Genomic DNA, 13,825 nt, shown 5'->3' on the forward strand with positions numbered 1-13,825 from the left:
CTCCCTCTCTCCCTCTCTCCCTCTCTCCCTCTCTCCCTCTCTCCCTCCCTCTCTCTCTCTCTCTCTCTCTCTCTCTGTATAACTTAGAATTCTTGTATTTGCTTGTTCGTGTCTCACCTATTCTGCTCCACTGGAGTGAGCACACTGCGAACTTAAGGACTGTGTTGTTGTTGGAGGGGCCTGGCTCACAGCCGGTGCCCGATGAGTATCTGCAGACGGAAGGGGGCAGCCCGGGGAGCTGGGCGACAGGGCAAATCACGGCCTCAGTTCCTGCCCTGTTGAGTGAGGACTTTTTTTTTTTTTTTTTTGCGGTACGCGGGCCTCTCACTGTTGTGGCGCCTCCCGGAGCACAGGCTCCGGACTTTCAGGCTCAGCGGCCATGGCTCATGGGCCCAGCCGCTCCACGGCATGTGGGATCTTCCCGGACCGGGGCGCGAACCCGTGTCCCCTGCATCGGCAGGCAGACTCTCAACCACTGCGGCACCAGGGAGGCCCGAGTGAGGACTTTAAATTGGACATTTTATTATTCTTTTGTCTAGAACTGGAATGTGGTCTGGGGGTTAATGAGCATTTTTTTCCAGTTTACAGGATTGTTTCACTTCCCATATCTCATTTGATCTGTGCAACAGTTCTTGGGGGAGGCCAGTCAAGGCTCTTCTTGCCAGTGTCATCTACATATTAGAATAACCAAATCTCAGTGACTTAGTGCTGTGCTCAGACTAGCAGAGCAGCAAAGCCAGGTCCCACACCCCGGCCTTTGCCTTTGGCGTTCATGCTTTTTTCCATAATACCACCCGAGTCACCCTGCCTTAGGTGAGAATGAGGGTCGAGTGGGAAATGGGGCCTTCTCAACTTCTCTTGCCCTGGTAATGATGTTGCTGTCTCACCCTCAGAGTCCAGTAGTTTGAGACCCTCAGCCACCTGCTGTGTGACACGAGCCAACTCTGCTGGTAACTGACGTGGGAATAACACAGTGTCCCTAACGTAATTATCACGAGGGCTCGGACGTTCAAAAAGGCTTCGGGATTTTCCTTTTTCTGCAAGTATTACTGAAGTCCGCTGTCCTCGATGCCCGTCCACTGAGGAGGGGGAGTGGGGTTGGGCATGGAGGGGGTCCTTCCTTACTCCCCTGGCCTCCCCCCACTTAGGAACCTGGCGAACCGAGGCTGTGTTCAGCGAGGAAGCGCTCATCTCGGTTCCGAGTGACATCCCTCTTCAGAGCGCCGCCACCCTGGGCGTCAATCCCTGTACGGCCTACCGGATGCTGATGGACTTCGAGCAGCTGCGGCCAGGTAGGAACCGCAGTGGGTGGGCAGGCCGGGTACTCCTGACTGGGGTGTGACCCGTGTCCCGACCCCGAGGCCTGGGAACTTACCTGCAAGGAAAATGGTCCCAACCTGGGTGGTGGTGTTGCTTTACATGGAAAGGTGTTAGCTTGGATCCTGGAAAACATGCTGAAACCTCATGAGGGGTACACCCTAGAAAACCGCTGAAGGGTCACATTCCCTAGAGCTTGGGATGGAATTCCGTCATTCAGCAAAATCGTATGGAGCTGTGCTGAGCTCTGGGGCTCCAAAGCCAGACAACATAGACACAGTCCCTGTGTTTCCAATAAAATGCTGAACTTGGTGTTAGTCTTCCCACTCAGCACTGCCAGAGCACTTTCCAGTCCACATACGTGCCTTTCCATGCATTGCCCCGTCAAACGCACTGGACGTCAGAGCGGTGCAATGAGGTCCACAGCACGGGTCTGAACCCCAGCTTCGCCTCACTAACTGGGAACTGACCTCTCAAATCATCAGACTTTTCATCCGTAAAATGGAGAGTAAGGGGTTCTGAGGGCTCACTGAAACATGCCGTGTGACACTTAGCACAGGGCCTGGCATACAGCACAGTAAAGGTGCACTGCTGTTATCATTCTCCCTTTTTTATAAATGAGGAAACTGAGGTCCAGAGAGGTAAGTTATTTGTATGAGATCACTCAGCAAGGAAATGACAAAGCCAGGTGTTTTATTCCAGGTTCCCCTGAAAGCAGAGCCTAAGAAAAGAACTGGGGGCCGACCGTTCACTGGGGAGGTGACCCCAGGAAGCAAGAGTGAGGGCCTGGGGACAGGGACAGGGAAGGAGGAAGAGCCAGCGAAAGCTGATTCCTGCCGTGGGCAACCGGGGCCCAGTCCTGCTGGGGACCCTCCACAGACCCTCACAGACCCCTCCTCAGAACTAACCTCCAAGTGACAGGAGGCTGGGCCACTTACCCACCAGCTCCCGTCCCCCGTTGTTGGAGGGTTACCCCACACACCACGCATAGCCGGGAGCTGGCAGGGGCCCTAGAGATCACCCAGTCCAGCTCTGTCATGCCGACGAGGAAACTGAGATGGAGAGATACCGGAGTGTGATCACCTTCGGTGGCAGCTCTGCGTAAGTCTGGCTGAAAACCAGTCCCAGCTTCCTGCAGAGACAAATGCCGGTTCTCCCAGCTGTGGCAGAGCAGCCCTAGGTCTCTTGAAGTGCAGAAAGCCAGCAGGTGTGATCAGGGACCTTTGCTCAAGTCCCAGTGCAGCAGATGTTTTGGTCGCCTGCATCCTCTCCCCTCAGACCCCCTCTGATGTGGGCTGCAGCTGTGGTCGTCACATCAGGCTATTGTGACACCACCCACCTTTTGTGGCCTGTTGTGCCCGTGGTGTATCTCTCCACCTTCCTGCCCCAGGGCTGGCGTGAAACGTGTGATTTTGACCCAGAGTAAGAATTACACTTTAAATTGTCATCCCGTATATAGACGTATATGAATATATATGTACTGAGAACCAAAGTTTCATGGAATAATATTTACCCTCACTATGTGTGATGCACTCCACTATTTTTTTATTCTATTTTCCTTGATTTTAACTTTAAAAAAAAAAAAGCTTGCAACCCACTAGGTTGGTTTCATAACCCACTGATGTGTGACAATCTGTAGGCTGACCCTAAGGAGGATGGGCCTTCTTCCAGAAACTCCTCTGTCTCTAGCACAAGATCCCTGCTGCCTCTCAAAACCCAGATAGCATTTCAGGGGAACAGAGCCCCTTCCCGGACACAACAGCACTGGGCTCTAATGAGGAGCACCCCAGTGGGTGCTTCTAGGACTCCTGTTTCATGGGGGAGAAACTGAAGTTCAAAGAGGTCAGGACTCAGCCCGCCCCGTTCACTTTCCGTTACAGTCAGTGGAGAAGCTGGGACTCACACCCCAGTATGTCTCGTTCCAGAGCCCATGCTTTTCCCAGCATGGCCCGTGGCCTCCCCCGTTGGCTAAGTCCAAAGTTAGGCCTCGGCTTTGACCACAGACTATCCGGAGGTCCCTGTTTCAGGGGCTGCCAGTTTCTCCAGTGCAGCTCTAATCCCATTTTGAGGCAGTGCATCTACCCCTCAAGAAGCCGCAGCCTGTTGATAGAAATGGACTGAGATAACAACCAAGTATAAGTCAGGGCTGACCGTGACCATTAACAGAGACGGCCGCAGAGTGCTGTGGGAGTGCACGGGGGAAGAATCTGGGAAGGCTTCATGTAGGAGGCCACACTCGATCAGTCCTTCGAAGGATATATAGGATTTGAAAATGAAGGGAGATGGAAAGAGGAAAACATTGCAAGCCAAAGAAATAACCTAAGCAGAGACTTGTGGACATAAAAATTGGGAGGATGATGAAGGATGCAAAATCATTTACACAGCAGGGTCTAAGTTGCATCCAGTGTGAACTCTTGAGTTGCTGAACCCTGGCAGGCTTCATGGGTGTTGTAGAGGTTTGGGGGGCACGGGAGAAGAGTGAGCAACAGTCCAAGGACTGAGAAGGCTCAGCAGCAGGTCCTGGGTACTTTCAGAGTCTGAGGACTCCACCTCCGGCCCTATAATAGGATTCTAGGCTGGAAGCCCTTGACCTGTTACAGGTCTCAACTTGAGTCTCTTCCTGGCTCCACAGGGGATTCTGTCATCCAGAATGCATCCAACAGTGGAGTGGGGCAAGCAGTCATCCAGATCGCCGCGGCCCTGGGCCTGAGGACCATCAACGTGGTCCGAGACAGGTGCGTGGGAAGGCCTGATCCCAGCACACCACTTGGGCCTTTCCACCTGGCACCCGCGGGTGCCCATGTTTCCACCAGGTGGCGCCCTTGCGTAAGCGGTCTTCCTTTCCTGCGGGCGGGAGCTGGCTTATAGCTGAGTCAGCCACCAGCACTGAAGTCCAGTGGCTTTTGGCTATAGGATGAATGAATCTGAAATGTAAAGGGAGGGCAGGAAGGAGAAGGCCCTTAGTGAACAGCTAAGAGTTTCTGAGACTCTTGACTTGTGATAAACCTCATGTTTTTAAAACCACAGTTCACATTTGGGAATGTTTTAAGCTGTGTTATTCTTTCTGTGAACCAACTAACCCAGAGCCCTTGTTTCCCTTGCATTTGTGTGATACTTTGAAGTGCACTAAATACAGATGTAAAGGAGATGGGGCAGGTTTGTCATCAGAAGGAGGAAGCCACTTGCTCAGGAAGACACAGCAAACCAATGACAAACTTAGTTTCCCAATTTGTTCTCTCTCCATCATATCCTCCAACTTCCTTAAGCCTCACCATCCACGCACGTGGTTGTGTCTCTTCAGGGAAGCCCAGCCATGGCAGGAGAACTGATACTCGCTTCAGTTCCCCATCCCCTCCGTTGTGCTGACAAAAAACTTGTTCTGTTTGCCTTGGTAAAGAGGCTCAAAGCCACTCCTGGACCGGAGTGTGTTTGCACAACACTCTGAAAAGCCCCTTGAAAAGAGGGGGAAAGGAAGCAGAGTTTGTCGTTTCAGTAGAAGAAATCAGGAAGTGAAATGACTCCTCCCTGAGCCCAGATGGTTTCTAGCGTCCTTGAGCTGACAGGAGCAGTAGAAACCACCCAGTGCTCTCTCACGCCAGTGAGGAAACTGAGGCCAAGAGATACTGGCATGTGATGAGACTGGTGGCCAGGCCCAGCTTAGCTTCCCACAAAGAGAAACTCGGGTTCTCACAGCTGTGGCAGAGGGGTCCTGGGAGCCTTCCGTGGAGAAAGTGAGCAGATATGACGAGGACCTTGGATTGTGTTTGGTTTCCAGACCTGACATCCAGAAGCTGACCGACAGACTGAAGAATCTGGGGGCCCATCATGTTGTCACAGAAGAGGAACTAAGAAAGCATGAGATGAAAAACTTCTTTAAGGTACCAGTGATGAGGGACATTGCACCTCCATTCCAGGCCCAACTCCCTGAAGAAAGAAATTCACTTGAATTAGAAAAGCTGGCACTGGCCCCATGTCTCCAAAATCCTCCCTTTGTCTCTTTTCGTGGAAGGATAAAGCCCATTCCCTCAGCCAGGGGAAAGCATGCATTAAGTGCCCGGGGCTGTGAGGGGGCAGGAGAGGCAGACAAGGTTTAGGAAACCCTGTGTGATTGGTAGTTTTGAATGTTAGTGGTGAACTACGTCAGCCCACACAGCCGAAGTAAATCTCGGAGCTGGGAGAGAGCTGAGGAAACTGAGGTACAGGAGGGAAGAGAAAGAAAAGGAGTCACATTTCCAAAGCATCTGCCTTATATTTTATCTGATAATCCCCACAAAAGCTCTACAAAGTAGGTGCTATCTATTTTATAGGTGAGAAAACAAAGACTTGGAAAAAAAGAAAGGACTTTACTGAGACCACACAATCATAAGTGGTGGAGTCGGGCTGGTTCCAGGCCTCTCTGAAATCAAAGCCCCTTAACCCTGCCCAGCACACCTAGTAAATGACCGAACCACATCTCAGCCTCTTATCACTGAACCCTGGAGGGACCGGACACACATTTACTTGAGAACACACACCTCTTGAGAACATTTCTGAAGCAGTAGGTCAGCACATCTAATATAAACTGAGTTGTAAGTGCTGAGAAGAGGGGGAAATGAAGTCCGTCAAAACAGAACATAGGTGCCCTTTGTCTGTTCTTTCCCAGAGGAGGTGAGTTTTGAACAAAATCCTAAAACAGATAACAGGATTAAGCTGGTAAAGAAAAGGCCCTTCCCAGACGGAGTTGGAAGGCATGACTGTCCCACTTTCTTCGCTCCTTCCTGACACAGCCCTTGGGCCAGGGAAGTGCTGTTTGTTTAGCAAGCTTCAAACCCCACCACAGAGGGGTAGCTCGCTCACTGCAGGTCCCTTCTTTTCCAGGACATGCCCCAGCCTCAGCTTGCTCTCAACTGTGTCGGCGGGAAAAGCTCCACGGAGCTGCTGCGGCACTTGGCGTAAGTCCCTCGGCCCCGTGGGTCCAGTGCACGAAGGCTCCCTCCCGGGATTTAGCCAGGAGGACCACCGGGTGACCAAGTCCCAGTGGCCAGTGCAGGCCAAGGCCAGGTCAGCACGACCCTGAGTAGGAAGATGGGACCCACGCCACGTCCTAGTTCCTCGGGCCCTCCCTCTCTCAGCCTCCTCCTTTACAGATGACCATCCAGCTCTGTTCTCCTAGGGACCCCAGAAGTAGACTCCTGGGCGCTCTGTGATAGGGGAACGGGTAAGGATTCATAACCTAGGGGCATCTGAAAAAGTCACTTAGTCCTAGCTTATTAGCTTTTAAGTTTTTTATTAGCTTTTAAAAATAGATTGTGATTTTAAAGGTAACATCGTGCTGTTACAAAACATCTTGAAAGCATGTAAAAGTACAAAGGAAAATTTAAGCACGGAGCTCACCTATCATCCCACCACAGGGGGATGACGTTGACAGTGTTGACAGCGCATGTCCTTTCCTTCTTTTTTTCCATTAATATAATCTTGTCGAATTGAAGGGCACCTGAAAGGACACTTCCCAACTAGAGCACCAACATTTGTTAACACATATTTGCTAGCACTCAGTAGCCACAGGGTACCTAGATGGCTGAGACACTGAGGGAACCCTCTAGAACTCAGGCTGGATGGGAATTTGGGTCGTGTGACCAGAGAGCTGTAGTCACAATCACAGAGTGTTTACCACACACCAGGCTGTGCAGAGTGCGTGATGTACCCCCTCCACAATCGCCTAGGTGAGGGGCACTGCTCCCATCCCCGCCCAGACGAGGCCCAGAGAGGGTAGGCAGCTGCCCGAGTGGCCGTGGCTCCGAGCTTACCTCTTCAGCCCTCCTCTGGGCAGCCTCCGAGGCCCGCTGCCATCCCCCCGTGGCTCATGCTTACTAGCTGTGGACCTATGAAAAGTTAGGCAATATGTGAAAAACGATCCAGCTCTCAGTCTCTTCATCAGTGAAATGGGGGGACATAAACCCTTTCTGCCTCAGAAGGTGAGTCCAAGGGGCTCTGAGGTCTGTACACAGCGCTCTACAAATGAGAGGTGGGCCCCAGTTTTCTTGTCTGTGAAATGGGGTTACCGTGCGGATTCACTGGCCAGCACATGTGAAGGGCTCAGACCTGTGCCTGGCAGGTGGTAAACACCCAGTATACGGTAGCCATTCTGATTAGATCAAGTGTAATACGGGTCCACAGAGGGAGGGCTCGCCCCCACACCATGCAGGAACTGCTTTCCAGAGGAGGTGGCAGTTGAAGGGAACTTAAGACCCGACTGGCCCCCGGCCTCAGGCACAGAGAGTTACCTGCCTCTCTCAGCAGCTTCTTCCACCCTGGGGTTCACAGAGCCTCCCTCGTGTTGTCCCAAAATGTATCTCGGGTCTTCCTTGATCAACCAACTCCTAAAAGAGCCAGGGGAGTGGCGAGGGGAGCACAGGTTAAGTCAGGCATGTGAAGTCCTAGCTTACGTTTTAAAAATTATATGAGCCCCTCTCCTGTTTGACCGCTGGGGCGGGTGTGGGTGTCAGACAGCAGGTCCTGACAATTGCCATTGTCTTCTGCACTGTCCGCACCATTCCTTAGCTGCGTCGTGTCACTGGAGCGTGTACAGGAGAGGCAGTGTGGCCCGCTGTGGACATGTTGCCCAGCGTCATACACCGACAGTGGAGTAGAGCCCGGCCCGATCTGCTTCCGGCTCCACTCACAAATCGGGTGGTGAGCTTTGCTCAGGGGAATATTCTTCTCTGCAGCTCTTCCTCAAAGCCTGACTGGGCGCTTAACTCTGGACTCCCAACCCTGGCTAGACATCGAGGTCATCTGCCAGGGGTGTTTGCTTGCTTGTTTGTTTTCTGTCGTTTTTAATGTAGAGCTTTGCTTCCCAATTCATTAGGTCTGGGTCGGGCCTAGGGACCTGTATTTTTGAACGCTTCCCAGGGATTCTGAGAACGAGGTTTAGGAACCAGGGTTGGAGTAGATGCATTGTAACTGGTTCAAGAAGGGCTCTGTCTCTCCCTGCGACCACTCTCTTCTCTCTGGACCCTTCAGGCCTGGAGGAACCATGGTGACCTATGGGGGGATGGCCAAGCAGCCTGTCATCGCCTCTGTGGTAAGCTGGTGGGGTGGGGCGGGGGAGTGCCTGGAGACAGGGGCCTGGACACCACCGTTGTCTAAACTCAGGCAGTGCCCCCCGCCCCTGGGGGAATCCTTACCTTAAGCAGTGCCTGAAGTTCTTGCCCTCAGCCCCAGCGTGTCCTTCCTGTGTCCACAGAGCCTGCTCATTTTTAAGGATCTCAAACTTCGGGGCTTTTGGTTATCCCAGTGGAAGAAGGACCACAGTCCAGGTAAGTGGATGATGGCCCCATTACCAAGGGTCACCTGAGGGCAGTGCCTGCTGCAGAAGTGACCAGCCACTCTGAGCCCTGGAGAGGTGATTGGACCCCCAGGCCCACAACGGGATAAAGGAAAACAGTCTCTAAATACAGCTACAGTCAGCAAATAGTTACTGGACTAAAGTGGGCTAGTCCTTGGGGCACCATATTGAACAAGGCACCCCCTGCCGCCCTCCTGAGGAGCTGACAGTGGGGAAGACTGCCATGGAAGACAGCCAAGGAAAGAGAACAGACTCTGGAACCGGCCTGCCCAGGCCCAAATCCTCCCTCCACCATTACTGGCTGTGGGTTCTGCTGAGCGAGCTGTGGGACATTGGGCAAGTTACTTCACCTCTGCCTCAGTTTAAATGTCATAATTGTTTAAACTACTGGCAGCTCTGTTTGACACAGGAGGAAACAGAGGCTCAGAGTAGTGAAGTAGCTTGCCCCAGGTCATCCCCACCTAAGGGGTGTGCAGCCAGGATGTGAACAGCCAGTCTCTCTGACTCCAGAACCTGAGCCAGCACACTATTCTTCCTCTCCTGGAGGACTGGCTCCCCAGACTGGGACCACCACCGGCCCCAGGCTGAGCTGAGGAATGGCATGCAGTTATCCCAGTGATGGGGAGGGAAGTGGTCGTCTGAGGGGCTGTTCCAAGCAGAGAAAATAGCATGTGTTAAAGCCCAGTAGAGAGTGGGAAGCCGGACAGATGGGTTGTGGCCAGATTATGAAAGGCCTTATAATCCTCTTCAAGGAGCTCAGGCTCGATCTTAAAGGGAAATGGGAAGCACTGAAGTGTTTTAAGCAGGGGATACGATTCAATTTGAATGTTGAATGAATTGATGTCTGTGAAAAAGTACTTCTCAGCCAAGGCCTTCCCTTCTCATCTTCCTCTACCTTATGGGGTCCTTAGTGGGAGGCAAGCCCGGGAGGGGACGTTGGTGGCTTCTGCTGGTGCGGTTCTGAGGGAGCCTGGGCTCTCAGGGAAGGCTCTTTTCCCTGAGCAGAGCTCCTCTGTTCCACATCTGTTGGTGTGCCAGGCACCACCCACCCCCTCCCCATGCCTCTTCTGGCTTCTGCCCCTCTGAGTGATTCCGCCCTCCCACCATTCAGGACTCCCCGCTACACCCAGTCAGGTCCTGTGGGTCTGAGCCATCACAGCACTACTCTGCCTGCCCGTCAGCTCCTGGGGCTGCTCCCCGTGCTTCTGTCCCCACCCTGGCCCTCACTGTCCTGGGCACAGGCGGGCCCCAGGCCGCCTCCACAGCGGCCGCCTCCACAGCGGCCGCCGTGTCCCTGGCTGAGCCCCGGGCTCTCGAGGCTTCCCTGGAGCCCAGCACCAGCTCCTGCCAGCAGGGGAAGCCCGCGTGTCCCCTCACCGAGCCCTGCGGGTGCTCCCCCGTCTGACACCCTCCAACCTCCCACAGACCAGTTCAAGGAGCTGATCCTCACGCTGTGCGGCCTCATCCGCCGAGGCCAGCTCACGGCCCCCGCCTGCGCCGAGGTCCCACTGCAGGACTACCAGCGCGCCTTAGAAGCATCCACGCAGCCTTTCGTGTCTTCCAAGCAGATCCTCACCATGTGATGTGATAACCCCAGAGGAGCCGGAGCCAAGTGGGAGGGGAGACGGACCAGCAGGACTGGTTTCGGGCCCCCCACTTGGGGCCCCTCCGCCTTACGCAGGCTGCTCCTCTCCCCACTGTCACTTCTGAGGCGGAGAATTGGGAGGCCAGCCAAGGCTTTCCCTGGGGCCAGCCTCCGGGTATCTAATAAAGTCCGAACTTCTTAAAAAAACAAAGAAAAAACAATAGAAGTCACCCCTAATAAGAAGGACCATCCCAAAAAAAAAAAAAAAAAAAAAAAAGAAGGACCATCCCTTGCCAGCTCCCAGCACTAGAAGCCCCTCTTGCCCACCCTCCACCTGTCCTCCAGCCATCACTTCCTGACCGCCCTGAAAGCAAAGCCTTGACGGGGCTGGCAGGTACAAAAGCCAGTAAAACAGATCTCTGCCCTCAAGCCCTCCAAGCCCACAGAGGAGAATCTTCTAAAAAGGAAGGTTTGACTCATTCTCAGGTGGCCTTCGGCTCAAGCTGGGACGGGGAGGATCAGCTCCACAGAGGAGTGAATGCCAGGCTGAGAAACCAAGGAAACGGGGTCTCAGGTGCCTGGACCATCCTCACGGAACTTCCATTCTAACTGGGGAGACAGATGTTACACCAGTGGTTCTCAGCCTGAGCTCATTTTGCTCCCAGGGGACACTGCGGTTATCATAATCGAGGGGGTGCTACTAGCGCCTAGTGAGTAGAGGTCAGTGACGCTGCTACAGCATCTCACTGTGCACAGCACAGCCTCCCTCAGCAAGGGCTTATCCAGCCCAAATGTCCACAGTGCCGCTGTTGAGAAACCCCACATCAAACCACTGGTCCCACGACAGTTACCGTAGTGATGAGTGTGCAAAAGAAGACATGCGTGAAGTGCTGTGAGCGCCTAACCAAGGTCCTGTCCTAGGCCTCCCTGAGGTGAAGCTTGAAAGTGGGCTCTGAAAAATGAGTAGGTTTATTCAGACAAAGAGAAGAGTTTGACACTATGTGAGTTTTTGGTGTTTGCTTCATGATCCACTCACTCAAAGCAAAGAACCAGAGGCTTTGGGGTGTCTCCCTCATCACCTGGCCCTCTGTCCCTGAGCTCTAGAGCCTCACTGCGGGGGGACATACTGAGAGCCTAGCATGTGCCTGAGGCCAGGGCTGCCCGTGAGTGACGTGGGGCTGGCCCGCAAGTAGCTAAGCCTAGTTAGTGCACAGCATACTCACGAGGCCGCTGATACGGAGGTGTTCGGAGGGCCGTGGGGACAGAGCAGCTCTGCCTGAGGGTTTAAGGAAGGCCTCCCAGAGGAAGTATGGTCACAGCCAATCTTAAGGCCCAGCAGGAGAAGGTGTACCAAGCAAAGCCAACAGCACTCGTGAGAGTCTGGCAGACCTGGAGAGCCTAGCAGTCGGGGAACTGCCCACAGGCAAGTAGAGCTGCTGCCTAGGACGCGGGGGGAGTATGAAAGACTGAGATGGGAGCAGTGGGCAGCAGTCAGAGCAGGAAGGCTCAGGACTTGCCCCCAAGACATGGGGGAGGCACTGAGGGATTTTAGGCAGTGGAGTGATGTGGAAAACTGGCTCTGAAGGCTAGTTACATGCCAGCACATACCTGGGCCCCGGCGTCATCCTCTTGTCTTCGGCAGCATCTTGTGTGTCCTCTGGAGAAAAGGACTCAGCTTCATCCTGGGGCTGGGAAAGGTCTACAGGTGCCCTCTGGGTAAGATTTGCCACCTTGTACACCTGGGCTCAGAATCAGCCGCAGCTCACCCAAGTCCCTCCCGTTCTGTATCCTCAAGGTTAGTGGGATGGATGATTTGTGCAGTTGGTCAATGGGGGAAAGTGCAGAAAGTCTGAGAGGGAGTGGGAGGCTGCCCAAAGCCTACAGGAGTGCAAGTTAGGATTAGGTTCTGCAGGGGGACTCCACAAGGTTGGGCTTAGGGGATGTCATGAGCCTGCAGCCATGGAGAAGGATCGGGCCCCTGGTAGAGACTCAGAGTGGGCAGACAGGTGGGAGGAAGGTTCATAGCACCACATCACGGTTAGAGACCTCGGGGGTGTGCAGAGTGTCCCGGGAATAGTACCTCTGGGGGTCTGGAGCTGATTTTTTTTTTTTTTTTTTTTTGTCTGCTCTGTTTGGCATGAGGGATCTTAGTTCCCTGACCAGGGATCGAAATCATGGCGCCTGCATTGGGAGCACAGAGTCTTAACCGCTGGACCGCCAGGGAAGTCCCTGGAGCTGGAGCTGACGTTGGGCTTTAAAGGATGATAATATTTTCTCAGGCAGGGGAGGGAGACAAGCATTACAGACTAAGGGACCAGGCTAAGTGATAGAGGCAGAACATTTATGTCAGAAGCTTCTCGTTTTCCCCAAATACCATTCTATTGCTAAGAATTAAAACTGATGGGGCTTCCCTGGTGGCACAGTGGTTGAGAGTCCACCTGCCGATGCAGGGGACACGGGTTCGTGCCCCGGTCCGGGAAGATCCCACGTGCCGCGGAGCAGCTGGGCCCGTGAGCCATGGCCGCTGAGCCTGCGTGTCCGGAGCCTGTGCTCTGCAACGGGAGAGCCCACAACAGTGAGAGGCCCGCGTTCGGCAAAAAGAAAAAGAAAACTGATGACTCTTAGGCGGGCACATGGTGGGCTGGAATAAACAGTGTTTCCCTGCCTCCCTTGCAGCTGACAAGATCTGGCCCATGTGATGTAAGCAGAGGTGCTAGGTGTCCATTTCTTAGGAGCCTCTTTAAAATATAGTTGGCATCCATCCTGTACCATTTCCTTCCCCTTTCACCTTCCTCCTGGCTGGGATACAAACATGGAATTTGCACAGCCATCTTTGACCATGTTGAGAATGGGACAGCAACAAGATCAAAGGTGCCTGGGTCCCTGAGACCCAGAAACGGTGACTGCCCACCTGAGGACTTGAGAAATAAGCTTCTGTGTTATTTAAGCCCCTAGTGTTTGGGCTTTCTCTGAACCTAATCATAAACGATACATATTCTATGATTTAATTTATATTGAAATCCTATCAATCCATCTGAAGCTGAAAATTTCACAAAATCGCAGTCTGAATTGTGGCAGTGTGTGATTCCCAGCTAAGGAATTTGGACTTCACCCTACTGGCGGTAGGGAACAAAAGATTTCTGAGCCAGAAGATCAGAACTGTGGTTCAGAAAAATCCCTCTGGCAGCAATCTGGGGGGACAATTTGGAGAAGGGAGGCGCTAAAGAAAGAGAGAATCAGAAATTCCCAGATAAGTAAAGTCTCCCTAAATTTTGAAGACCACATAGGGATTATCAACATTTAATGAGGCCAGCAGAGGAAAGGAGCCTGAGGCAAAACAATGTCAAAAGGGAATCTGACTTAAGATGGATCATCGCTTCCCTACTTAACAAGTACAGGAGATTGTTTTTAATTTTCAGGCTGAATAATCTCTCTGTGGAGTTGGGACAGCTCTTCGGGCCCACTAAGTAAACAATATACGTTTTAAGTGGCTGAAGGAGGAACTCTGGCTCCAGGAGACCAAAGGAGGACAAACAGGCATGACCTCCTAAACCAAAGCTTGGGTGCACCTGAAGCCCTGAGGCTTCATGACTGGC

At 53.1% G+C, this 13,825-nt stretch overlaps 1 protein-coding gene across 1 annotated transcript in view; it reads left to right on the top strand.

The window, feature by feature from the left end:
• Positions 1-10,450, top strand: part of MECR (mitochondrial trans-2-enoyl-CoA reductase) — a 30,405-nt gene extending 19,955 nt beyond the window's left edge. Inside the window, exons 4-10 of the mRNA XM_027109393.1 lie at positions 1,149-1,292; positions 3,950-4,052; positions 5,093-5,195; positions 6,175-6,248; positions 8,320-8,380; positions 8,543-8,615; positions 10,070-10,450. Coding sequence (XP_026965194.1) covers positions 1,149-1,292; positions 3,950-4,052; positions 5,093-5,195; positions 6,175-6,248; positions 8,320-8,380; positions 8,543-8,615; positions 10,070-10,227 — 716 coding nt within the window. The 3' untranslated portion in view covers positions 10,228-10,450. The remainder of the gene's footprint in view (positions 1-1,148; positions 1,293-3,949; positions 4,053-5,092; positions 5,196-6,174; positions 6,249-8,319; positions 8,381-8,542; positions 8,616-10,069) is intronic.
• Positions 10,451-13,825: the final 3,375 nt, after the last annotated feature.

Source organism: Aethalodelphis obliquidens, unplaced genomic scaffold (genome assembly GCF_003676395.1).
Source record: "Aethalodelphis obliquidens isolate GAN/ISIS:26980383/991018 unplaced genomic scaffold, ASM367639v1 scaffold9, whole genome shotgun sequence".
NCBI classification, from domain to species: domain Eukaryota; kingdom Metazoa; phylum Chordata; class Mammalia; order Artiodactyla; family Delphinidae; genus Aethalodelphis; species Aethalodelphis obliquidens.